The sequence below is a fragment of the Ranitomeya variabilis genome, chromosome 1 (assembly GCF_051348905.1).
Source record: "Ranitomeya variabilis isolate aRanVar5 chromosome 1, aRanVar5.hap1, whole genome shotgun sequence".
Classification (NCBI taxonomy): domain Eukaryota; kingdom Metazoa; phylum Chordata; class Amphibia; order Anura; family Dendrobatidae; genus Ranitomeya; species Ranitomeya variabilis.
Window position 1 is genome coordinate 139,142,326 of NC_135232.1, and position 27,502 is coordinate 139,169,827.

General features: G+C 38.8%; 1 protein-coding gene across 4 annotated transcripts in view; it reads right to left on the reverse strand.

Moving 5' to 3' along the window:
- Window positions 1-27,502, reverse strand: part of KIAA0825 (KIAA0825 ortholog) — a 565,784-nt gene that overhangs the window by 331,135 nt on the left and 207,147 nt on the right. For 3 of the 4 annotated variants that reach the window (XM_077289179.1, XM_077289208.1, XM_077289198.1), the window contains exons 15-19: window positions 26,684-26,905; window positions 21,506-21,914; window positions 12,792-12,951; window positions 11,179-11,331; window positions 8,133-8,230 (exon numbers count right to left, since the gene is read on the reverse strand). In XM_077289179.1, coding sequence (XP_077145294.1) covers window positions 8,133-8,230; window positions 11,179-11,331; window positions 12,792-12,951; window positions 21,506-21,914; window positions 26,684-26,905 — 1,042 coding nt within the window. The remainder of the gene's footprint in view (window positions 1-8,132; window positions 8,231-11,178; window positions 11,332-12,791; window positions 12,952-21,505; window positions 21,915-26,683; window positions 26,906-27,502) is intronic. The other variant, XM_077289188.1, reaches the window with a different exon arrangement.

Sequence of the window (27,502 nt, forward strand, 5' to 3'; positions counted from 1 at the left end):
AAGAGTGAGACACAATTTTCTTTGCCACTACTGTAAAAAGCCAGGTTATTTCCAAAGAGAGTGCAGGAAGAAGTTGGCAGATATAAAGTCAGGCAAATTTGTTCCCAGAAATAACCCTCCCCAAACGGACAACCAGCAGAAATCTACCATCATAGATGGTCCCATACCAGATTCAGATTGACTCAATGTGTTACAAACCTCCCTACCAGCTAGAAGACCTATGATACAGGTGAATGTGGGGGGGAGAGAGATTCCATTTTTGATAGATACAGGTGCAACTTCCTCAATTTTGAATCAAGATTTTCTTCCGAATCCGGAAGATATTTCAGAACAAACAACTTTTGCTGAGGGTTATGATGGGGTAATTCGAACACTGCCATATACTGTGCCCCTAGAGGTCTCATTAGGACCTAAATGTTTTGCATCCAGATTTTTGTATGCCAGAGGTGCCCCAACATGTCTGTTAGGAACTGATGTACTAAAGAAATTAGAAGCTAACATCAAATTTAGGGACGATGGCACAGTTATGCTGACTATCCCTGATGATGCAGAATCATTAGAACAATATGTCAGAATTCAGGCTTTTGAGGATTATACTGAAGAAAAAGAGTACAACACAGATCTAGACCTCTCAACGGTCCCAGAAACACTGTGGGCACAGGGTGACACTGATGTGGGATTATTGCATATTTCTCCTGTAAAATTATCTGTGCAACCAGGAGCTGTTCTCCCACAGCTCAGACAATACCCTGTGAGTGCCCAGCAGGAACTAGCGATTACAAAACAGATAGAGGGATATAGAGAGAAAGGAGTTTTGGTAGAGATACAATCACCTGCTAACACTCCTCTGTATCCAGTCAAGAAGAGAACTCTTGATAAGGGTTCCATGCCCAAATATCGTATGGTACATGATCTAAGAGAAATAAATAAAGTTCTAGATCCAATCACCCCAGTTGTACCCAATCCTCATACGTTACTATCACAGATACCAGCCAGTTCTCAAGTGTTTACTGTAATAGATCTTTCAAATGCATTTTTCTCGGTTCCTTTACACCAAGATAGTTGGCATTTGTTTGCATTTACATTTAAGGGCAAACAGTTGGCGTGGACACGCCTTCCACAGGGAATGATACACTCCCCTACTCTTTATTCAAATGCCCTACAAACAGTTCTTCAAAGGTTTGAACCTGAATCACAGGTAGTAATTTTGCAGTATGTGGATGACCTACTACTTTGCTGCCCAGATCTAGAAACTGCAGAAAGGTCCACTGTGAGTTTACTATGTTTTCTAGAAAAAGAAGGGTGTAAAGTGAATAGACAAAAGCTACAAGTTTGTCAGATCAAAGTGGTCTTTCTAGGTCATTGCATTTCTCAAGGTAAAAAGCATCTTACACCTCAAAGAACTGAAGCAATAAGACAGATGAATGAGCCTAGAAATCATAAACAGCTACGAGCATTTTTAGGAATAGTGTCTCATTGTAGACAATGGATTATACATGCCAGTCAACTAATGCAATCACTGTATGACTGTGTAAAAAGTGAACCTTATTTGTTGACAAAAGAAGGTCAGATTTCGTTCCAACAATTAAAAGATGCCCTTGTTTCAGCTCCAGCGTTAGGGCTACCAGACTACACCAAACCATTTCAGCTTATGGCTGCAGAAGTTGATTCTCATGCTACAGGAGTTCTTACCCAGAAGCATGCAGGGAAACAAAGACCAATTGCATATCTTTCAGCAAGGTTAGATCCAGTGGCTAAGGCAGCGCCAACCTGTGTACGTGTAGTTGTTGCTGTCTCACTATTGTTGGACAAAGCATCAGAAATTGTCCTAGAGCATCCACTCACAGTTCAAACTACACATGATGTTTATGGGATATTAAACCAGGTCCAACCAAAACACATTTCCATGGCCAGACATTTGCGGCTACAGTGTTCTTTGCTGCTTCCCTCTACTATCACATTTGCAAGGCTTCAGACTCTCAATTTAGCTACACTGCTACCTCTCGAGTCTGAAGGGGGGAATAAGGACACTGATCCACACGCAAATTTTTTCCCTACAGACACACATGATTGTACAGAGCTCATTTTACAAGAAACAGCAGGCTTACCCAATGTATCCGAAACACCACTTCAAAACCCAGATTTAGAGCTGTTTATAGACGGTAGTAGGTTTGCAGATGACACAGGTAACTTTCATACAGGGTATGCAGTTGTGTCAGAATCTGAAACTCTCAAAGCAGAACCTCTTCCACCGAAACAGTCTGCACAAGAAGCAGAACTAACAGCATTGATTGAAGCGCTAAAAATAGCTGAGAATCAGACAGCTAATATATACACTGATTCTAGGTATGCACATGGTATTGTGTTTGACTTTGGAGTAATCTGGAGAGCTAGAGGTTACATGACAGCGTCAGGCCAACCTGTAAAACATGCTTCTCTGATCAAACAGATCTTAGAGGCTGCACAAGAAACAAAAGAAGTAGCAGTAATTAAGGTAGCTGCACATGTGAGACTCGACACTAGGGAATCTAGGGGAAATGATAGGGCTGATAAAGCAGCCAAGGCAGCAGCGGTCAAACCCTTACAGCAGGTTCATACTGTAAACCCCACAGAAAATACTGAAGATAGACTGAGACAAGCACAGGAAGATGCAGGAGAAGAGGAGAGGGACAGGTGGAAAAAGGAAGGGGCAGAAGAACAAGCAGGAATTTGGAAGAAAGATGGACTAATATGTCTACCTAGAGCCTGGTACCCGATTGTAGTTGGTGGACTACACCACCCTACTCATGTGTCTGCAAATGCAATGACACTACTGGCAAAGCAAGTCTGGTTGGCTCCAGGTTTTGGCAACTACGCAAGAGACTATTGTGCTGCATGCGCTATATGCCTGGCACATAATCCCGGACAGACAACAAAGACCCCTATGAAGCACCACGTCCGACCTCTCTATCCGTTTCAGCGATTACAAATAGACTTTATCCAGCTGCCAAAAAGTAATGGGTATGAGTATGTGTTGGTGTGTGTGGACATGTTCTCAGGGTGGCCAGAGGCCTATCCAGTTCGGAAGGCTTCAGCTAAAAACACTGCTGTAAAGCTAGTTGCCGAACTGATACCCCGTTACGGTCTCCCTGAAGTGATCGAGTCAGATAGGGGTACTCATTTCACTGGAGAAATATTTCAAAATGTACTGAAAATGTTGGGTGTTGAAAGTCAGTTACACACTCCATACCATCCTCAAAGTTCCGGTAAGGTGGAACGCATGAATGGAACTTTAAAATTAAAAATACAGAAAGCCATGGCTGAAACAGGAAAGCCTTGGACAGAATGCCTTCCACTGGCCCTTTACTCAATACGCAATACCCCAAGGGGTAAGACTAAACTGTCTCCATATGAAATTTTGTTTGGCAGGACTGCCAATTTAGGATGTTATTTTCCACAACAACTTGTGTTAAATATTGAGTCATTGACTTCTTATGTGCAAAACCTCCAGAAACAATTAACTAAGGTGCATGCACAAGTTTTTGCTTCTCTTCCAGATCCTGACAACACTGAAGGAAGTCACAAGTTGGAACCAGGTGATCAAGTCTATGTAAAAAGACACACCAGAAAGGCTCTTGAACCAAGATTTGACGGACCCTTCCAAGTCCTGTTGACAACACCTACATCAGTCAAGCTAGAAGGAAAGGCATCATGGATACATGCAAGCCACTGCAAAAAAGCAGTACAAAACTCATGATATTGATGTTAATAATGTTAACACAGATGTGGGATAAATTAGTTAGAGCCACGGATTATCTAGATGATCAAATTTGGGATATATTGGATATACTAAACACTAGTATAGCTGTACAGAATCAGCTTATAATAGTCATCAACCAACATACTCTGGTATTGGATTACCTAACTGCCTCACAAGGAGGTATGTGTCAAATCATCGGACCCACCTGCTGTCATTGTATAGACCCGAATAGTACTATGAGTATGACATTTAAATTAGGGGACGTACAACGACTCAGAGATCAGTATGATAAAGACAATGACCAGAATAAGGATAGCTGGTGGTCTGATACTTTCTCTTTTCTCAACCCAGCCAACTGGTTCAGAGGGATTGGTGGGTGGGTTGCTGGGATTATGCAGAGCATAATACATATAGTTATGATTATTGTAGTCATATACGTACTATTCCAGATTGTGCTCAAGGGTATCTCAGTATGCACAGATAAACTTTGTGTAATAGATGCAAGAGTATAAAGTTTTTTTTTTTTTTTTTTCTTTCTCCTTTATTCTTATGTTATCCTCTAGTGATTCTGATTAATATTACTGTACTAATTTTTGTTTTTATATTTTAGTATACTGCTAAAGAAGAAAATAATTTGCAATAGAAGAATTAATACTAGATTTGATTCTCTTATTAATAATATAAGTGTGTGTATGTGTAATACCAAAAATAAAGGCTTTGTCTTTGGCCCTACGGTAATAAATAAAAGGAATATGTCAAAGGGGGGAATTGTAGAGATTAGACTGAAAGAATCCATTGTATCTTTCTCTTGAGACGTCTGGCTTATCAGCAAGAAACTTGAGCAAGTTGACATTTCCTTTTTATGCACGCATTCCTTCTGTTATTATAGCCTTTTACCTACATACTAGAGGTTGTAAATTTCACAGTATAGATAAGCTTTGTAAGAGAATGTGAAATAATGAGCGCTTGTGCGCATGTCTGCAAATGCATAACTCTTTTTCTTTATAAAGGAGGGGTAAAGCCCAGAGAGTCAGACGCGCTCCTGAGCTTCCCCTGTATATGATCACACAATACTTTGTTTGCGTGTCATTTACCTGGAAGCTTACCTCCAGTAAGCCAGGGACTGAGAAGGACTTAACAAAGGCAAACTCAAGGATGTAATTGCTGCTAAATATATAAATGGCTTACAGCAGCTGAAGAATAAAGCACTCAATTATTGCGTGTTTAATAATTGTAATCAATCACATTGTAGAAATGTGTTTTCACTTTAACGCGTCTTTTTTGCCGATTAGTGTAAAAAAAACCTAATTAAATCAAAAGAGTTGTCATAGAACAGATCACGAAAAATTTTACAGGGATAAATACTTTTTATAGTCGCTGTAGCTTTTCTAATATGTGATATGTCCCTTATAGACATTCATTGCATCACCAAGTCAGAGTGACATATAACAATATCATATGCTCGACAATCCTTTGGCTATGAATATAAATTATAAATCACATCAACTGCACTAAGCGGAACGCTACAACTACCTCTCTTCTTAGCGCAGCACAAGCAATACAATTCGGGTGGGGACCTCTTAACTTATAGGTGTAGTTGACAAGAATTTTAAATTAAATTGTTAGAGGTATATACCAGTCTGCAAACATTTTAGTCAATTGTATACAAAACACTGTAGAAAAATGCTTTGAAAAAATAGAAATGTTAATAGTTGTTTTTTCATCAATTAAGAAAAAGCTAAGTGAATGAGCAAGAGAGAAATTAACCCCTTCAAGACGCAGCCCTTTTTCGTTTTTGCATTTTCGTTTTTTTGCTCCCCTCCTTCCCAGAGCCATAACTTTTTTATTTTTCTGTCAATATGGCCATGTGAGGGCTTGTTTTTTTTGGCGGGACGAATTGTACTTTTGAATGACACCATTAATTTTACCATATAGTATACCAGCAAGTGGGAAAAAAATTCTAAGTGTGGTGAAATTGCAAAAAAAAGTGCAATCCCACTCTTTTTGTTTGGCTTTTTGCTAGGTTCACTTAATGCTAAAACTGACCTGCCGTTATGATTCTCCAGGTCATTACGAGTTCATAGACACCAAACATGTCTAGGTTATTTTTTATCTAAGAGGTGAAAAAAAAATCCAAACTTTGCTTAAAAAAAAAAAAAAAAAAAAATTGTGCAATTTTCTGACACCTATAGCGTTTCCATTTTTCGGGATCTCGGGTCGGTTTAGGGCTTATTTTTTGCGTGCCGAGGTGACGTTTTTAATGATACCTCTTTTGTGCAGGTAGGTTCTTATGATCGCCCATTATTGCATTTTAATGCAATGTCGCGGTGACCAAAACAACGTAATTCTGGTGTTTTGAATTTTTTCTTGATAGATCGGGCGATTCTGAACGCGGCGATACCAAATATGTGTAGGTTTGAATTTTTTTTTATTGTTTTATTTTTAATGGGGAGAAAGGGGAGTGATATAAACTTTTTTTTTTTTTTTTTTCATAATTTTTAAAACTTTTTTTTTTATCTTTTGCCATGCTTCAATAGCCTCTAGGGGAGGCTAGAAACTGGCATAGCCTGATCGGCTCAGCTACATAGAGGCGATGCTCAGATCGCTCCTATGTAGCTGAATCCCTGCATTGCTATGAGCGCCGACCACAGGGTGGCGCTCACAGCAGTCCGGCATCAACAACCGTAGAGGTCTCAAGGAGACCTCTGGTTGCTATGCTGACGCGTCACTGACCCCGGATCACATGACGGGGTCGGCGATGCGCACATTTCTGGCCCGATGGCTGGAAGTGGTAGTTAAATGCCGCTGTCAGCAGCAGATTTTTTTGGGGTTAATTCACTTTGCATTTTGTAAATTTATAAAAACAAATTCACAGCATTTTTTTTTTTTAAAGCTTTCTTACTTTGCAGCATTTTTAATTTTTTTTACAACACCTGCCTAAAACTTTTGCACTGTACTGTACATTTCAATTTGCTTTACCCTAATCTGGTGACCAGTCCAGTCATCTGTGGCAGCCGTTCTTCACTTCTATATCCAGAATCTTTGGTATGGCATCCTGGGAGAATCTTACTAGGCCCCGCGACATCATGGCATCACTAGAGTAAGTGCCAGAGAGGCCCAGGATGTTGGCCCACAGATGCCAACGCAAAAAGAAGACAAGTGCACATCTAACTGTTTATCTCTCGCCAGCAGATTTCACAGTATAAACTTGATAAAATGATTATTTTATTATTAGGATTGTACAGCCATTCTGACATGGATTTGTTAATAAGTACACTGTCCTCATCAAGTCGAAGAGATCTATTTAACAATGTATGCAGTTTATACTATAAAATCGGACAAATGTGGTTTAACTATTTATTTTCTGTAATGGATTATTCACTTGATTTAGAAAATTCTTGAAAGTCTACATGAAGAATGGAAAAAAAACATGAGAACAAAGAAACTGTGTAGTAATATCTTCATTATCCATGATAAATATTAAACTTCGCTCTGCTTCATATGTAGTCCATTTCCCCTCAAATTGGTTTATAACATCAAATCTCTTTTAAATTGAAGGCAGCTGTAAAAGGTCCTAATGGTCACCTGATATTAGAGAAGAAAGCTGTATGTGGCCATACATTACATCGACTATATGGTCAACCATGTAATTTACAGGATGAGTCCATCTGAGACGGGCCAGTGCTTTTTCACTTGCCATTGATGATTGAGGAGGTTCCCGAGCAATGGTCCTCAAGGACTTCAATTTGCCTTAACTGCTTAATGGGAAAACTAGTTTAAAAAGAACCTGTCAGCAGTTTCATGCAGTCCTAATCGCCAGTCACATGAAATCATACCAGGCTACCTCATTGCAGTATTCTATTTTCTTTGAAACAACACAATTGGAGATGGAACCAGAAATAGGGAGAAGAGTCAACTGAATGGCCTCCTGCCAGTTCCTCCTCACCCAACATGGCCTGATTGACAGGTTTCGACTTGTCAATCACACAAAGTGGGAAGAGAAAAAGCCAAAGAGGTTACCTGTAAAGATAACTTGTCAGTAGTTTCAAGCTACCCAAAGCTTTTCCATTCCAGTGTCCAGGCACAAGGAGAAGTGACTGCTAAAAGGTTCCCTCAGACTTCTCACCACCTGTGGAACTGGTCAGCAGACACCTCTCCACATGCCGGACACTGCAATGGGATAGCAGGAAACTGCTAAAATGTTACTTTTAACGGTAAAATCCAGTCTACATCCATATTAGAGATGATTTTAGGGAGCTGCTGTAGGAATTTCCAGAAAGTTTGCTAAATATGTATCTATAGAACATCTGAATGCATCAAGGCATAAAGAAATTATTATTTTATACAACCTCAATAAAACGAACTCCAAGCACAGATATGTAGAACAGGGTACCTGTGTAGAAGAAGTTCTCCCAAGGTCACGGGATTCACGAACAAGCAGTAAGGTAGCAGCTTTGACCAATCCCAGTTCCTTTCCATTGCGGTACACTGCTAATAAAATTGAAGGTGGATTTAATAGTAATTAATTATAACTAACGGCACCAGTAATTTATCCATTATAAACTATGGGCGAAAGGCGGGCTTGGCCTGTTAGAATAAATCAACTTCAGACAGCCTACTTTTTATTCCAATAAGACAACAATTAATTTACAAATCCACTAAGTGGTGTAGTCATTATTTATTAAAAGATAAATCAATTTTTGTACCACATTCCAACTGTTAGTGGCAATTTGCCCAACTACTTTGTCTGAGAGCTATAGTCTTTGTTTGAAAGGAGAAATAAATGGATGCCTCGAATACTCAGTAACAATTTACTATTTCCTACTGTCAGCAAGAAGTTTACCAGGAAATAAACAGAGGGGGAGCTTCGATTTATGCTGCATGATGCATCTTAATTAGAAGCAATTTTATGGTTCTAATCTAAAATTGGTATCATGGATTGAAAGAAACAGATGGTTCACATACATATTTGGGAACATCCGAGTTACAAAATCTTGTTATCTATGACCGAGAACACAATAAAATAAACTATTTATCCACTGGTTATGAGTGAAGGCTGGATGTCAGCTGAAAACACATGCAAGATTTAAAGGGAAGTATCACAAATATCTTTGTTGGGAACAAGATGTTTGATTATAACATCAATCTCAGACTAATAAGTGACGGCCCCAATTTACCAAGACCAGTGTCGTTCACGCCAACGCCGCTCAAGTAATGTCTGTGCCAGGTTTTCCATGACATTGTAACATCATGTGTGGCCTACAGCCAGTCAGCCGGTGCTAATGGGCCGCTTCACTCTCACATCTTACAGCAGTAAATAACATCCACAGGAAGTGAGAAAGCAGCCGCAGCGCTCACTTCTTCCGGATGTCAGTTTTGTCCAAAGGAAGCGATAGTGAAGCAGCTAATTACTGGCATCTGATTGGCTGCAAGGCACACGTGACATAATGATGCCGCGTTGGCTCCACGAGACCTGGTGCCAAGACCGGAGGTGAGTCCAGGCTATTTTATCATTTTACATGAGTTAATATAGTAGTTGAGTAGGGGTTGTCTGAGTAATGGACAACCCCCATTAAGAGAATGAAATACGATTTGTAGCGTAACGTATGACCATGTTCGTCATGAATTTGACAAGCAGGCGTCGCCACCACCCATCCCAGTCCATTGTGGCAAAACTGAAAATGCCCAAAATTTTTGCCCAAAGTGTTTACACAAGGATAAAAAATTAGATGAATTAGAGCTATTTTGTAAAAATAAAAAAAATCACTGCATTTAATATGTAAAATTAAAAAGTAAAAGATAAAAATGATACATTCAGCCCTTCATGACCAGAGGTATTTTTGTTTTTGCGTTTTTGGTTTTTGCTCCCCTTCTTCCCAGAGCCATAACTTTTTTATTTTTCCTCAATGTGGCCAAGTGGAGGCTTGTTTTTTTGCGGGATAAGTTGTACTTTTGATTGACACCATTGGTTTTACCATGTAGTGTACTGAAAAATGGGAAAAAAATCCAAGTGCGGTAAAATTGCAAACAAAAGTGCAATCCCACAGTTGTTTTTTGTTTAGATTTTTTACTATGTTCACTATATGCTATATGCCATTATGATTCTCCAGGTCATTATGAGTTCATAGACACCAAACATGTATAGGTTCTTTTTTATCTAAGTGGGGGGAAAAAATTCCAAACTTTGTAAAAAAAAAAAAAAAATGGTGCCATTTTCCGATACCCATAGAGTCTCCATTTTTGTGATCTCAGGTTGGGTGAGGGCTTATTTTTTGCATGTCGCGCTGACGTTTTTAATAATACCGTTTTGGTGTAGATACGATCTTTTGATGACGGCGACCAAAAAACGTAATTCTGGAATTTTGTCATGCCAACCCATTGGTGACCCGCGATCACTGATGGGCAGATTTCCGGTGTGCTTAACGGAAGCGCATGTTAAATGCCGCTGTCAGTGTTTGACAGCGGCATTTAACGGGTTACCAGCTGTGGGATGATGGCGATTCCTCCAAAGGCTGTTAGGGGCGCATGACATATGATCAGATCAGCTGTCATGTGCCGGAAAAGGTGCGGGCTCATCGCTGGAGCCCGAACCAAACAGGGGGAAGCGTCCAATGATGCATAAATCCGTTAAGGGGTTAATGGAGTGGCACCTGTGTACTGCCACTCTAACCTCCATAAAACTGCCACTTTGGAGTTCAGTTAATTTACATTGGATAAAATAAAAATAAAATATGAAAAAAAAAACACAAAACAATAGTAGATGAGTTGATCGCCAGTCTTGATGACTGGTGCTCTAAAATAAGATGTGTCATATTCATTGGGTGGCACAAGTCTCTTTAGCTGCCGTTCACCAGTGCAAGGAATGCGCTCCGGTTGGGGGCTGGAGTACATTTCAGCAGTATTTTACGCCACTTCTGCTCATTTGTCAGATGGGTCCCACCACCACTCCCAGCTAAGCTCCACAAACTTTTCAAAAAGTGGCCAAAGCTGGGTAACAATGCTAAAAGTCGCTACATTTTGGCACAACTCACAGTTGAAACAGTTTTACACCAAAACTAATTAAAACTATTTGATGAATCACGACCAAAGTACATGGACAACATATCTGATTTCAGTTTGCTAGAATTTTAGCCACAACTATTGCTAAGCTAAGTACACAACTATCGTAAGCAATCTCCAGACAGACAACAATAGAAGACAGTACAATGAAGAGCTCAATGAGTTTCGACAACTTACTGTCACAATCATGCTACTCTTACAATAAATCACTTTATAACAAGTGATGTTATTGTAGGGCGAATAATGGATTTTGCAATGAGATGTTCAAAAAGCATGTATAATGTCTGAGCGTCTACATACTATAGAATTTAGGCAATTGATTCACAATATTTGGATACTGAAATGTATCCTAATAGGTAATATTATAGTAATAATCATACCTCACTCAGCACATTCACACTTGGCAGCATGAACTTTTGAAAAGGGTTAAAGGTTGATAGCTGGTCCTCAGTAGTGACGCTCAATGTAAACGCCTTGGAACAAGTTTTATTCTTTTCAGAGTGTTCAGAAGACAAGACCTCATATAGATAATCCTAGAAAGAAACATGCATTAGTGTATATGAATAGCACAGATTGTAATACAATTATTTAACCCAAATCTCAAATTCCATTCATTAACACAATGTACATATTTTCTGCTGTTAGCAATAAACCAATTAAATAAAAACAATTTATATAGATAAAAACAAGTATTGTAACTAGTGGTTTCTCTTAAATACAACCCAAAATGGCACCTTTAATGACTAGCTCGGTCCCCTAATTATTCAATTTCATTCACACCAAGCATCCTTAGATTTTAGCACTTAGTAGAGCACCTTTGACAGTTATGATCTGGGGCAAACGTGATGCATAACCAGATATCATCTGTATACAATGTTCCTCAGAAATCTTAGTCCATTCCTCATGAGCAGTTGCCTCCAGTTCACTAATATTCTTTGGGTTTGAGTGCTGCAAATTCCTTCTTCAAATCGCACTAAAGATGTTCTTTTGGGTCCATGTCAGGTGAGTATGACTGGCACTATAGAATCTTCAAAGAATTCTTCTGAAACCAAGCCTTGGTGGTATTTGAGGTAAACTTGGGATCATTATCATAATGAAAGGTTCAATTACGCCAAAGCTTCAGCTTCTTCAAATCAGGCATGACTTTCTCTGAGGTTTTCTTGGACCTGTCTCTTGACAACCCAAAAATATAAGTAAATTGGAAGCAGTTCCTCAGGTGCCTAACTATGTTTTAAATTTGCAGCAGGTCATAACAGCTAAAAGGGTGCTCTACTAATCGCTAAAGACACGTGTCATGAAGGGGTTGATAATTTTTAAAACTACAGTATTGACATAATTGGAAACAGCAGAAAAAAAATATATTTTTTTTCTAATAAGTCCAAATTGCAAGGAGGGCTTAATCACATGGATTGCAACTTTATGGTTATCATCTACAAGGATATAGGCTAGATCAGTGTTTTACAATCAGGTTTCCAGGAATTGGTTTCCCTGAAACAATAATATACTTAATAATAATAATTAATATACTTGGCTTCACCTGTTCTATAACCTAATGTTGGCAGATCGAACTACATGCCAATGAGAAAAGTTTCCGTTAAAATTCAGATTTCACAGAAAAAATAAGAACCTCCCAGAGATTAAGGTCACGTCGCATAAGGAAAAAACATAAGAATGACTAAAATCTTTGCACTGAGTCACCTTTAAATGCAACCAATGTATTTATTATAGGCCTTTATTTTAATATCTTATCACTAAATTTCAGTTGAGGATTAATATAAAATTTATGTAATATTTTTATACAATATTGCAAATGTTCAATCAAAACTTTGAATAAAAACTGAAATAGTAAAAAAATCCAATTTCCATAGAATTTCCTAATCTGCTATTGACTTTAAAAAGTATTACCAAGTCTTTGACGAATGCTTAGCTGCCAGCACAGTCTGCCTCAACCCAATACACACCTAATTGCTCGGCAAAAAGGCAGTTTCCTTACCTCATTGAGCTGGATGATGTGATGAATTTGCCTCAGGTACTCGCTGCCACCTGGTTTGTGGCAGATATCCAGTACCATCATGTTTATTTTCTGCTCAGTCAGATCGAGCCTGCTGCCTTGGTCTTTTAATACTGAACTGTCTTCTTGCATCGCAAAATCACTGGAAAAAGAGAAAATGTTTTACATAGCCTGCAAGAAATGCGAGGAAAATAAAGAGCTGCCCCTGCCAACAGACAATATGTACATTCTGCACTCATCGCATGGATATCGGACTTTATATATTTATTTTAGCTCATCGAAATGTAAAAAAAAAAAGTATATTTTATAGGTGAAAATCTGTGAATACGAGTTTATCTGGTACACACAAGTCGTTCTTGTACATCTAGACTTGTCTATGTTATGTCTGGTGCAGCACCATTCTTTTCAAGTCCACGGAACCACGAAGGTGACAGATAGGTACTGCTGTCTTGAGCAGGATGCGTGCTTCAATTGGCTGTCTCCTTTTTCGTGTCCACACCGGAAAAAAATGCCATCAAAGGACCCAATGCTTTTGGGACTCTCAAAAAAATAATTTTGGGGCGATTTCAAAATAAATCATCATGGTACCAAAGGCTCCAGACAATCAATGGCCACAAGGATGATTCTAGAAGGTATTGCACATGATTGCTGCAGTAATTATGTGACATTATGGCAGGTCACAGTCCTTGCAAGACAGTGGCGGTTACACTTTTGGAAACATTTGCAACATTTGTTCCAGTAGGTCTATGGCTGCAATGTGATACTACACATAATCATTAGATGTAATGCTGCTTTGTTAAATTTAACTTGTCATGTCCGCAAATGCAATTAATCTGCAGATAAAAGGTTAAACTGCAGGTTAATAGCGTTTCAATGTTGTTCGACCATCATAATGAAAGCTCGGCTACTGGAAGAAAATAAACTTTATTCCTCCCAGGAGCCTCCAGGTTTCAGTCATAGAGGCGTGCCCAAAGCGGCTTTAGTCAACAGTCAGTACATTTGACAATCTGTCAATCTAGTGAAGTCTGTGTAGAAGGAGTTGCTGTAAGAAGAACAAGGAGTCCTGGAAGTACCAATATGATCTCAACATCAAGTCTCTGCGCGATTACATGAAGAGACAGAAGGATTTACACAAGCCTACCTCAATAGAAGATCTGCGGTTAGCTCTCCACGATGTTTGGATTTACCTCCCTGCTGGGTATCTTCAAAACTGTGTGTAAGTGTAACTAGAACCAATGCTTATGTGAAGGAGAAGGATGATCAAACTGAATATGGATCTGATGTTGATTTCTCTTTTGTTCATTTACCTTGTACTTGGTTGTTTGAAAAAAAACAAAAACAAACTACAGTATTAAACGCTTCTATTTTTTAAAGCATTCCAATTTTGCAGAATTTATTTTACACAGCTGCCTAAAAAACTTTTGCACTGTACTGCGTGTTTATATATATATATATATATATATATATATATATATATATATATATATATATATATATATATATATATATAATGTATGTATGTATATATGTATAGAGTAAAACGAGGTTCTCTTTCTTTTTTTCCTCTACAACAGAAATTGGTGTTTCATTTTCAATAATCGTTGTGAAAGTTATTTTTATTGTTCAGCCTATGACTAATCTGCTACTACTGCTCTTTTGAATGATTAAAATAAAGTAACAGCACATACAATGTTTTAAACTCCTACTATTTGGACTATATTAATGTGAGAATGTTGAATTTTGCTTTAGAGAATAACTGCTTCAATGAGCATGCATGTATTTTCTATAGACTTGAAAGGCCGAGCCTCATGTGCAAAACAAACCAGAGTAGGAAAGGCAGAGTTTTTCTCTGATCAGTCAGTATAAATATGTGCCAATAGTCACATTGGCTTGTATGGACCAGTGTGCTGTCTTTTAATAACAGCCACAAGTGTGAATAAAGGAGGAAAACCGATGTGCAGACGTGTTGCAGAGTTGGTGGCAGTTTGACCTCACAAATTATTCTGGAAAGACTAATATATTAAAAATCATGTAAAAAGATTAAACTCCTTGCATTCATATTTGGAGTTTAGGATTACCAAGATCAGGGGATAGAAAATGGTGCCCACTGTCCTGCACTGGTCGTATAGAACGGCATCATGAGCTATAAGAGATCCTAAGGTGTAGATTGAACTTAAATGTTTTAGGATATGGGTAAACTATAGTTATGATTGAAGAAAAAAACTGGAAAAAACAATTGCACAATAGGGTCTTATCCTGATAGGGAACATGGAAAGAAAATAGGGAACTGCTCACTTGGAAAGGTTGTATGACCACAATAACACAAAAAAACGCTTAGAAGAATTAGTGAAGAAATGGGGGGGTTTCTGAGCTGCCGGGAACACCAGTAAAGAGACCAGAGATCACCAGAGGATGGAGCCAGGAAACCAGGAGAACTTTTACTGTTGACGCGTTTCAAAGTTAATAAACTTCTTCCTCAGGACAAACAACAGTTGAGTCGATAATAAACCGCGTTGACCAATTCAAATTCTCCTAATTTCCTGGCTCCGTCCACCAGCGATTCCTGGATTCATTACTGGTGTCCCCGGTAGTCCAGAAAACCTGCATTCCTTCTCTAATTGTTCATCCTATATTACAGTTTTAGCGTCTGCTCTTAACAAGCTATAACAGCTATGTCAGCTCTGATAACACATCGCAATAAATCCTTAAGTACCCCAAAGACAGTCAAGGTTTCTGTGTTTTGACAATAAAATCCAGCATACACATACAAGCTGTCGAAACCTGCCGATACCAGCATGATCATCTGATGGTGTAATGTCTATGGGGACCTCCCGACTTTTCCGCAACATGGAAGAGAAGGCTCAGGCATTTTGAATTTCATCTGCCGATCCTTTTATTCGGCGACGAGATAAGCTGCTGCCAAACAAGTCTGGCAGCGACTCTCATACATTAGGACACAGGTAAAATAAGTACCATCTTACCAATTAGCCAAGATATCTCTAATATGCATCTCCAAATCACCACTTGTAGGTTAACTTTACATTTTAGAAAGAGAATGACTGTACCTGTGCTCTCTTCGGTTAGTTTGTATAATGAAGCCTATATGGACAAAAATGGACCTTAGCTATTCGATGCCTTATCATGAACTCCCCCTCCCTACTATCTCTCTTGAACAAGAAGCCAATAAATGTACAATATAGAACTATTACATGGACTCTATTGATGGATTAATACTAGTGTAAGTAGAACAAGTCATCAGGTTTCATCAGGTTTTGTCCTGGTGCGGTGTGTATTAGGCCATGTGTACTATGCATTCCTTGCCATATAAACATTTGCTCCAATATAAAACCTCAACATAAATGGTTTCACCTCAGTTATACATGTGGTAACAAAGGGAACACTAAGAGAACACTGTAATTTTTATTTTAAAACACAACATATCATAAAGGCTAATTGCACCTTTTAGATACTAAGCCAACCATTCCGATCTAAATTATGGCTTCTGCAAATACGCAAGCCTTTCTATGGCACAATTCAATACTACTTTTTATGGCTGGTACAAACCATCTTATTTTATCAGAGGATTTTCTATGTGTGTACGTGAAGATGACATTGAAAAAGTTGAGGGCCCTCTGACAAAGGAGTGTATCACCCGAATTGTATCCTTTCCTGTCCATCACTTTGCAGGTGAAGCAGATGATTGGATTCAGTCAGTGCTATGATTAATGAGTTCCTCTCTGTATTTGGTATAGCCTATCAATCATGTCATTAGGGAGAATGTGCCCTGGAAGAGGCAGACCTCAGCCAAGGAATAACTGCATTCATCTTAATCTGTATATGCACCCAGCCAGCCAAGTCAGGGTCACCATGATGAAAAACAATAATCTGCAACGCCACAAATTACTTTGCAAAGACGGACGTTTCCTCACTTTTTTTGGGCAGCATGTTCTCTAAACTACAAGATGACTGTTTACAGCCTGGGTGTTACTTTGTAGTGAAGGTTATTTTAATGAATAGTAATGTTTTCAGGCAGTGTACAAGACAGGCGGGACATACAGCTGCCACTTTATACAGGGGGAAGTCAAAGTCACATCTAAACTGCTTAAGATTCACTTTGCAGCAGAGGTCATCACTTGATTAAGTCTGTCTGTATTCGTATCTATAGGATCTGAAAACATTGTATTATACTATACTGTATTATTGCTGCATAGAATAATTGATGTGCCCATCGCAGGCTCTTACGGCACATACGTCCTTTATCTTTATGACCATGTGGAATAAAAGGGAACCGTTTACAAATGCAATGTGCTGAACAACAATTCATGCAAAAGGTGTAAAAAATGGGAAATATTAAAGATTAACCAAAATATGGTCTTTATTTTATATTATTATTACACACCATCCAGTGGGAAGAACATTTTTATAAATCAAAGAATTATTCCAGCTCCGCTCCATTCCGCACCGGGAGGCGAGTGGGAACAGTGACATAACGTCTAGAGATGAGCGAACCTGAACTGTAAAGTTCAGGATTCGTACTGGACACCTAGTGTTCAGTGCTTAACTCCGAACAAGGACTTCTCCTGAAAGTCATTTTAGTGTTCGGAGTTCCGAGACAAGAGATAGAAGAGAGAAACTTTGGCAGCCCCTAGGCCTTGCTACAACCATTTTACAGCACCAAAGTTCGGGTCACCATTAACTTCTATGGGGTTCTGATTCCAGAACCAAACTTTGGACTTAAGTTCAGTCAAATCGGAAGAACACAAACATCCAAGGTTTTGCTCTTCCCTAATCACATCTACTGATACCTGCCGACCGTGCATGATGTCACTTACCCTTTAAGAGTATTTCTAAAAGAGCATTTCTAGTCTTGCACCAATTTTCTACAAGACTAGATAATAGGGGTTTTAGCACAAAATGTAGAAATGTGGTTGCAGTATATGGGATTGCAAACTTAACCATTTATCACGATAGTTACTATTATTACTGTAATGACCACATACGTGCACATTAGGATTAACCTGAAGTTCTATATAACACAATATGGGAGTATTATTACTAGTTACAGAGATAGAATATAGAAATGATCTTTTCAAAAGTAAGATATTACATTGAATCTATGGATTTGTAAAAGTGTAAAAAACATCGATACATATATCTCTAATTTCATCATACAGTGCCTTGCGAAAGTATTCGCTCCCTGGAACTTTCCAACCTTTTCCCACATATCATGCTTCAAACATAAAGATACCAAGTGTAAATTTTTGGTGAAGAATCAACAAGTGGAACACAATTGTGAAGTTGAATGAAATTTATTGGTTATTTTAATTTTTAGTGGAAATTCAAAAACTGAAAAGTGGGGCGTGCAATATTATTCGGACCCTTTACTTTCAGTGCAGCAAACTCACTCCAGAAGTTCATTGTGGATCTCTGAATGATCCAATGTTGTCCTAAATGCCTAATGATGATAAATATAATCCACCTGTGTGTAATCAAGTCTCCGTATAAATGCACCTGCACTGTGATAGTCTCAGGGTTCTGTTTGTCATGAAGACCAAGGAACACAACAGGTAGGTCCGTGATACTGTTGTGGAGAGGTTTAAAGCCGGATTTGGGCACAAAATGATTTCCAAAACTTTTAAAAAAACCAAGGAGCACTGTGCAAGCGATCATATTAAAATGGAAGGAGTATCATACCACTGCAAATCTACCAAGACCAGGCCGTCCCTCTAAACTTTCATCTCAAACAAGGAGAAGACTGATCAGAGATGCAGCCAAGAGGCCCATGATCACTCTGGATGAACTGCTGAGATCTACAGCTGAGGTGGGAGTCTGTCCATAGGACAACAATCAGTCGTACACTGCACAAATCTGGCCTTTATGGAAGAGTGGCAAGAAGAAAGCCATTTCTCAAAGATATCCATAAAATGTGTAATTTAAAGTTTGCAACAAGCCACCTAGGAGACACACCAAATATGTGGAATAAGGTGCTCTGGTCAGGTGAAACCAAAATCGAACTTTTTGGCAACAATGCCAAATGATATGTTTGGCGTAAAGGCAACACAGCTCATCACCCTGAACACACCATCCCCACTGTCAAACATGGTGGTGGCAGCATCATGGTTTGGGCCTGCTTTTCTTCAGCAGGGACAGGGAAGATGGTTAAACATTGATGGGAAGATGGATGGAGCCAAATACAGGACCATTCTTGAAGAAAACCTGTTGGAGTCTGCAAAAGACCTGAGACTGGGATGGAGATTTGTCTTCCAACAAGACAATGATCCCAAACATAAAGCAAAAATGGAATGGTTCACAAATAAACGCATCCAGGTGTTAGAATGGCCAATTCAAAGTCCAGACCTCAATCCAATCAAGAATCTGTGGAAAGAGCTGAAAACTGCTGTTCACAAACGATCTCCATCAAACCTCACTGAGCTCGAGCTGTTTGCCAAGGAAGAATGGGCAAGAATTTCAGTCTCTCGATGTACAAAACTGATAGAGACATACCCCAAGAGACTTGTAGCTGTAATCACAGCAAAAGGTGGCGCAACAAAGTATTAAGTTAAAGGGGCTGAATAATATTGCACGCCACACTTTTCAGTTTTTGAATTTCCAAGAAAATTTAAAATAGCCAATAAATTTCATTCAACTTCACAATTGTGTTCCACTTGTTGATTCTTCACCAAAAATTTACATTTGGTATCTTTATGTTTGAAGCATGATATGTGGGAAAAGGTTGAAAAGTTCCAGGGAGCCGAATACTTTCGCAAGGCACTGTATATACCTAGGTTACGCACATATGTGCAGACTACAAATCATATTAGACACAAATGTACATTAGCTCTGCATTGTACAATTGGAAACAAAAAATTAGATAAGTAATTTAATTAAAGGGATGGTCCCCTACTTTAAAAATTATCCTCTATGGGCCCCGTGTAAGGAAATAAATAAACAAAAATACCTATACTCACCTCCTATACTGGCACCACTCCTTCACCCTTGCACTCTGCCCCAGAGCTGGTTTCCTCTTTGGTCAAAAAGTAAAGCCTGAAGCGGATTATAGGCGGCTGATTGGCTGCAGTGGTCATGTAATGCCCCGGGTGATGCCAGGAGACAGAGAGAATACAGTACTAAGGAATAAGGACAGGTGCAGGTCTGGAAGGTGATTATAGGTGTTTTTTATTTATTATCCCACACTGGGATTATGAAGATGAACTTTTAAAGTAGGGAACAACTCCATTCATATTAAAATTTCTTATGTAATTTCTCTTTTATATTTCCAAAATTTGTGAACTCACCATGATGCAACACTAATGAACATTTGTATCTAATTTGACTGATTACTCAATGTTTACTTGGCAAATTTGTAGGTACAGGTTTCTATTTCTTTCTGGACTTTTAGAAACCCATAAAAAAAGTTGTTGTTTTTTTTGTTTAAATAGAACCTATCTATATTCCCTACATATTACGAGATGATTGACACAATTTTAATTAAAAATTCCTTTTTCAACCTCAAGGAGTGTAACATTATGATTGTTACACAGAAATATAATTGAGAGGAATGAGAGAATAGGCAAATTAATGGAAGTCTAGTTTTAAGGGAAGCTCCACTTCCATGGATCTACCTGCAGGAGATGCTTTTCTCAGCAATTTTAAAATTAGGGGTTAGTTGAAATTCTGAAGTGATATTGTTCGGTGCTCATCTTCATCTTCCGATTTCAAAATGTGTTAAGTCAAAGGAACAGAAATCGGCTAGCGCCTTCCTCACTCCAAGCCACATTAAAAGTCTTTTATTACAAATGAGATTTTAGTCAAATTTTCACTTTTTGAATAGTGCTCAAAATGACATGGAAATAGGACAGGGTTGTACAAATCCTAAGAATTTATCCAAGAACAAATCCTTCTACAAATCTTAAAATTTTGCAGAATCCCAAACCAAATTACACATTGGGCGATTGCTTAATCATAAAGGCAAAAATGCAAATTTTGTGTGAACTGAAAATCTCAAAAGTCACATGTTAGAGGATGAATGGAGATTAAAATGAAACTCAACAGTGGGAGATCCTCACAAAATTTTGAGCTAAACTGGTATTGCAGAGCCATCACATGGCAAAATCTAACGGACCGCCAAATAGGTAGTCAATCTAAATTCTACACATTACTGGCAGTGTAGTACTCCCGAGACTTATAGATCAACAATCCTACTCTGATCTAACAGGACCAGAACGTGCAGGCACGGTAATATAGAGAAGTGTTTTTCACGAGATATTACAGAGCATCTTTGCCTTCTTTTGCATCAGTACACACTAGATGAAGACTTATCTATCTATCTACACTATATATATTTATATACACACACATATGTCTCATACACTATGACGGGCTGCTACTATAATTATCCACCTTACTGACCAACAAGTTACCCTGAAGCCAACAAATTGAGTAGAATCTCGACAGAACTGCCAGACAATAGAGACCTACATTATTAGAAGACCAGGCAGTATCTAATCCAACACTTATAGTACAAGTTTCAAAATATCTGCGATAGGCCACATGGCTGAAAAGAATGCATTGCACCATTTTCTAGTAAGCCTGCATAACCTTTTATACATTCCATTATATAATGGAAGAACTGCTCTAGGGAAGCTCTCCTTTCAGTAGATATAGATGTGTATACTATTTGTATAATAGTCTCTTACCTTACTGAGCTCAGAACTTTGGCTTTTCTTAGCTGATTCTCAATCCACTTTGGTCGGAGTCTTTCGATGTCTTCCAATACACTTTGTGCATCATCCTTGAGGTCCATGGCCTTTAATCCAATGGTCTTCTCTAAGCATCGGCACACAGTAGCAAGCCTCTCATTACTCCAACAAGACAAGGTGCTACCTGTCATTTGTTCTATGACATTTCCATCTTCTAGTATGTGACAAATAATACCAATTAAGTTCCATACAACTATACCCGAATCTTTACATACCGAGTACTGTTCTGATAATTTTCTTTCCGAGAATGAGTAGAAGTACTTTATTGGGGGAGGCAGGCATGCAATTACTGAAGGTAGCTTGCTGATCACAATGGAGACTGCTTCAGCTGTCAATCTTGTAATGTCTTGAAAAGGAAAAAGAAAAAAAAAATAATATTTTGCTGCCATGTTCTGATAACTCAGAAATATACATTTGAGGAATTTTAGGCAAATATTGCCCAATATCTAGGTGTATGTTTTATCTACATTCAACTCTGAATGATCTGTAATGGGTTTGACCACTGTGGCCAGTTATTGGCCGCAGTGGTCACTTATGTCAATGAGACACCTGCAAACCAGTGAAAGGCCCTGAGCACCAGAGCAGAGCCACTGGAGAAACATGAGATAAAACCAGTGATTAATGCTTTCTTTATTATTTTATACAATTTGCCCCATCGACAATTTTCGTTGATGCCCGGTAACCCCTGAAATATCGGAAGTGCTATATTGCATATGATGTCTGTATAATTTCCCTTTGGTTGCAAGTTATAGGCTTTCTGAAAATTATACTTGTAGGCCTGTTGACTTCAAATATAAACTGACCTTAGTTTCTATAGCTAACACTCTAATATTCCCTCAATTAAGAGCTGGTAGAAGTATGGGCCATCAAATACTGAGGAGATCTGTAGAGTAACATTACCAAAAATAGAATATTGTATGTTTTGTATTAAATCTGTTTAACAGGATTAAAACGCACATATACTATATAACATTTTTCTTCCTAAAACAATGTTACTTTGTTTATGCTATTACAGGTCAGCCTTAAAAGGTTTTTTTCCAAAATTACTTATCTCCTATATATAATACATACTAAAGGGAATAACTTGATAATCATGGGGTTACGACTACTTTAACCCTGGTGGTCCTGAGAATAGAACCAATGGAGTCAAGGGTCACATGCTCAGCCTCCGCTCCATTCACTATCAAAAGGGCTGCAGGAAGTACATGCCCCTCAATGCCTCTGCTGGGCTCTATGGCATTTACAATGAAAATTTGGAGGATAAGCAGCAAGGCCTTTCCATTGATCTCCCCCAAGTACCCTATGATCTCCTTCCTTTTTACACCCTCCATACCTGATAGTCTTACTGCAGCTATGACAGAACCACAGCACAATTATTTTATTACGTGGATATTGTAGACCCCTTTAATAGAAATATTCTTCCTTTTCAGACTCTTAGAGAGCGGTTTAAACTCCCACTTAGGACCTACTTCTCATACTTACAAATCCACCACCTGGCCTTAACTTTATATAAAAACACAATGTTCTCCACCCCCACTCCCTTTGAGCGACTCTGTAAAGGGAATCCCTCTACAAAGGGTTTGATCACAGACATTTATAGTATACTGTTCACTCCGCTGTCAAACCCCCCTCCTAAACATGCTTACATGATAAAGTGGGAGAGATACCTGGGGAGGGAACCTCAGCTTCCTATCTGGCAGGTCATATGGTCTAAGGCAGCTAAATCGTCACCATACGTAACACAAAAGGAAAATCAGTACAAGATACTGATGCATTGGTATTATACGCCGGAGGTTTTCCATAATATTTACCCTGCCACGTCGGATAAATGCTGGAGATGCCTGGGGGCTGTGGGCTCATTGCCACATATATTCTGGGATTGCCAGACTATATCCCCAGTATGAATACAACAACCACTGATGCATGTCATTTGCAGAGCTCCGTACGGAAGTAAGCTCCGCAAAAGACATAAAGGATAACAGGGAAACTCCACTAATACATAAATCCTATAGAGAAACTACGGAGTATAAATACCCAATGAATCATAAGTAAAAAATTAGCAAATTTTATTAAGCATAATTAAATCACATATATTACAAACATAACAGACAAAGTGTACGTATAATGCATGTTACATGGTTTAAAGTGCATAGTGCTACCAACAAAACGGCATGTGCCACTCCTTTCATTAATATCACTGCTCTAAAGCCAGCAGTAGGAATAAGTGCTAATCAAATATCGTTGCCAATCTTACCCCAATCTCAAATAGATGAAGAAAATAATAAAAATTTTTATTATTTTCTTCATCTATTTGGCACGGTCACTTTAGTTTCACTGCCATTACTAATAATACGTTACGTGTCTTGGTTGCCCTTAGCTCTTCCCGTGGGTAAAATGGCCGCTGGTGTATGCGCGCATGCGCGCCGCACTCTGGTCTGCCGACCATCATCCACCTGCGCTCCCCAGCGGCGGAACAGGAAACGACGTCTTGAGGATTTTCCTCTGCCTGTTCGCAGCGCCGTGAGCGCCGGGGATGATGGGTGCGGCGTCCCGGAGGTAACGGTGCGCATGCGCCAATCAAATAACGCTATGGCCGCAACAGCTGTAGGTGTTCCATAAAAGGCAGTCCATGATAGACACACAATCACGTCCCCCCGAGGAAGCTCACGCGAAACGCGCGTCGGGGCCGCCGGACACACACTGACACCAATGAGATTGGGGTAAGATTGGCAACGATATTTGATTAGCACTTATTCCTACTGCTGGCTTTAGAGCAGTGATATTAATGAAAGGAGTGGCACATGCCGTTTTGTTGGTAGCACTATGCACTTTAAACCATGTAACATGCTCCATTGAACTATCAATAGGCCTAGAGTAGGTAGCTGTGTTTGCCTTCTTTATACCCCAGGTGATACCTGTGGTGTGTTCTGTCCGCCGCACATGCATTATACGTACACTTTGTCTGTTATGTTTGTAATATATGTGATTTAATTATGCTTAATAAAATTTGCTAATTTTTTACTTATGATTCATTGGGTATTTATACTCCGTAGTTTCTCTATAGGATTTATATATCCCCAGTATGGAAGAGAGTACAGGGGTTGATTTATCAGGTGTCAGATGTAGAGATTCCTCTGGATCCTGTGAATTTTTTGCTTAATGTTCCCCCCGTGCCCATGACAAAGGGCCCTGCCGGGCTGCTCCTCCATATCCTAACATCGGAGAAGTGTCTATTAGCCTCGTACTGGAAGAAAAGATCAACTCCCACTATGAAAAAACTCCGGATGAAGATTAAAGAAATGAGACGTATGGAGAATCTTTCGGCCTGTATTAATAATCAACTTGATTTGTTCAATCGCATCTGGGCTCCATGAGATGACTATGTAACTAAGCTAACCAACTGATGTTACGTGCCTTTTTTCTTTCTTTCTGTGTCTTTTCCCCTCCCTGACTTTTTCCCTATCCCATCCCTACTCTTAGATGATGCATTAGATGTTTGCCCTAAGTTTAGTAGGAGCAGCAGTGCTGCGCACTGTGCCACTGGAAGAAACATCTAAAATGTTTTGCATTGTTTCGCTACAACTATACTTATGTTTATAATATTATTTGTATGAGAAACAGGAAAATCTTTAAAAAATAAACAGTTAAAAAAAAAAAAGGGGCTGCCGGAAATAGTCAAGTGCTATATTTGGCTTTCTCTGACAATCCCATAGACTCTATGGCATAGACAGTGACTCCCGGCAATCAGGAAGTTATCCAACATTAAAAGAATAAGATGTGATTTTGAGAAAACTCCTTTGATTACTTCGTTAGAGCACAGCTGTCATATCTAACATGGCTGATGGGCAGGTGTGGTGCTACTTTTCTAATCCTGGAATAATCCTTTTAACTACTTTATCTGCACAGCATGAAGAATGAATCCTGCTCGGAAATACAGTATATTTTAGGATATAGTATTTCAGTGTTTCAGCCTGTTTGCTTTAAATACTAGTTACAGTCTATGGTGAAGGCAGGTGCAATTTACCAGAAACAAATTATTTAAAAGAAGGGCAAATACAGAAAATCAATAATATTGAGAAAAAACTGTGAAAAATGCTGGGCTCCGTAAAGTACTGGGGCAAAATGAATATCAATACTTATTGGCTGATGACATGTCCTAACAACATACCAAGCTTTATTTCTCATTGTCTGAACTTATAATTATCTGTTTGCTGTTTTGGATAAACTGACCAAACCATCCTCCTTTCAATAAGTTCAAAGCTTCTCTGTGTGTTTCAAGAGATTAACCATGACCCCTTTTTCTGCTCACTATTCCGTGTGTGGATGTAGGTGAACTGTCTGCAGCAGAAGTCTCCCTGTGCACCATAGGACAAATGCTTACAAACCTACGCTTGGCACAAGGGGAGTAGTTTCAGTTGGCCACCGGACATGAATTCAATAGATCACCAGTAAATAGATCACCAGTAGGGTTGAGCGACCTTTAGTTTGTTAGGGTCGAGTCGGGTTTTGTGAAACCCGACTGTCTTAAAAGTCGAGTGAAATCGGCCGAAACAGGAAACCCAGTGAAGATCTCTCTCTCTCTCTCTCTCAGAACAGATAATTTCGATTTGCACATTCCAAATCGCTACTGCGCAAAAGCGATAACATGACGATAAGCGTTCACTCCCCTAACTCCTATGTCATCACTCTGCCCACGCTCATTCATTGGCTGAAAAAAAAATGGCGCTAATCGCGTCATACGAAACGCGACTTTGGCGCCAAGATCGCGTACCGCATGGCCGACCCCACACAGGGATCGGGTCGGGTTTCATGAGACGCCGACTTTGCCAAAAGTCGGCGACTTATGAAAATGAACGACCCGTTTCGCTCAACCCTAATCACCAGCAGGCTAATCTCTGTTCTTTGAAAGATTCTTGCTTCCTGTCATAGGATTTAGTGCAGAAAATGATGCAGACTAGCAAACATTGAGGACAACTATACTTCCAGTTTACTCTACTCATTCCCTTCTAGATTTAGAGTTCCTTCAAAACAAAAAAATGATCATAATTCTCAACTTTGAGAGGCAGGAAGAGCAAAACCAGTATCACAAGTACCAAGTATGATGCAGGTACTCACCTTTCTGAATTTTTTTGGTCTCTCTTAAGTTGGTAAAGCTCCATTTTTCTGGTAAGGCTTTAAGTAAGGTATCAGGAAAACTATGAATACGTGAACTGGTGAAGGAATGATTGATGGACTCATTGGAACTGACGAATGAGGTAACCTGGTTCACCAAGCCTCTCACCGATCTTATTAAGGTTCTTCTCAAATATTTGAGCACTGTGTTTTGGCAGATTTGTACTAGCAAGAAGATAAGAATTGAGTTAATCCAAATCTTATAGACACTATTTATGCATTAAGTAACTGGAAATACATGTGAAATGGAGACTATAATTATTTTCAGGGATATACATAGGAACATATAATGTATTACTCCAAGACAAAGTATAGTTTTCTAAAAAAAAAAAAAAAGAACAAAAGACTTAAAAAGGAAATCTGCAAAACGTGCATGAAATCTGTTATATATGTGAACAAAAAATATAATTATTTTTGTTGCAACTTAAAATCTTTAAATGAAATCCATCATCCATAAAAAAAATTACACAGTATGTAAAACCGTTTTTTGTAAATACTTTTCTTCTACATTTATATGGTGGGTTTATCTAATTACTACGCCCACAAAAAAAAAAAATAAATAAATAATTGGATATTCCTCATTTTCTTTATAGAGGTGAGTAACGCGTCACTGCCTTAGCCAATGATAGGGTGCAGCTGTCACAGTTTGATCTGACCAGGACAGGAAGTATATAGGCAGACGTGAAATCAGATTAGTGCCGCCGAAAAAGTAGATAGGTATTTCATTATTTCAGCAAGTTTTTTTTTATTTATTTAAGGGGT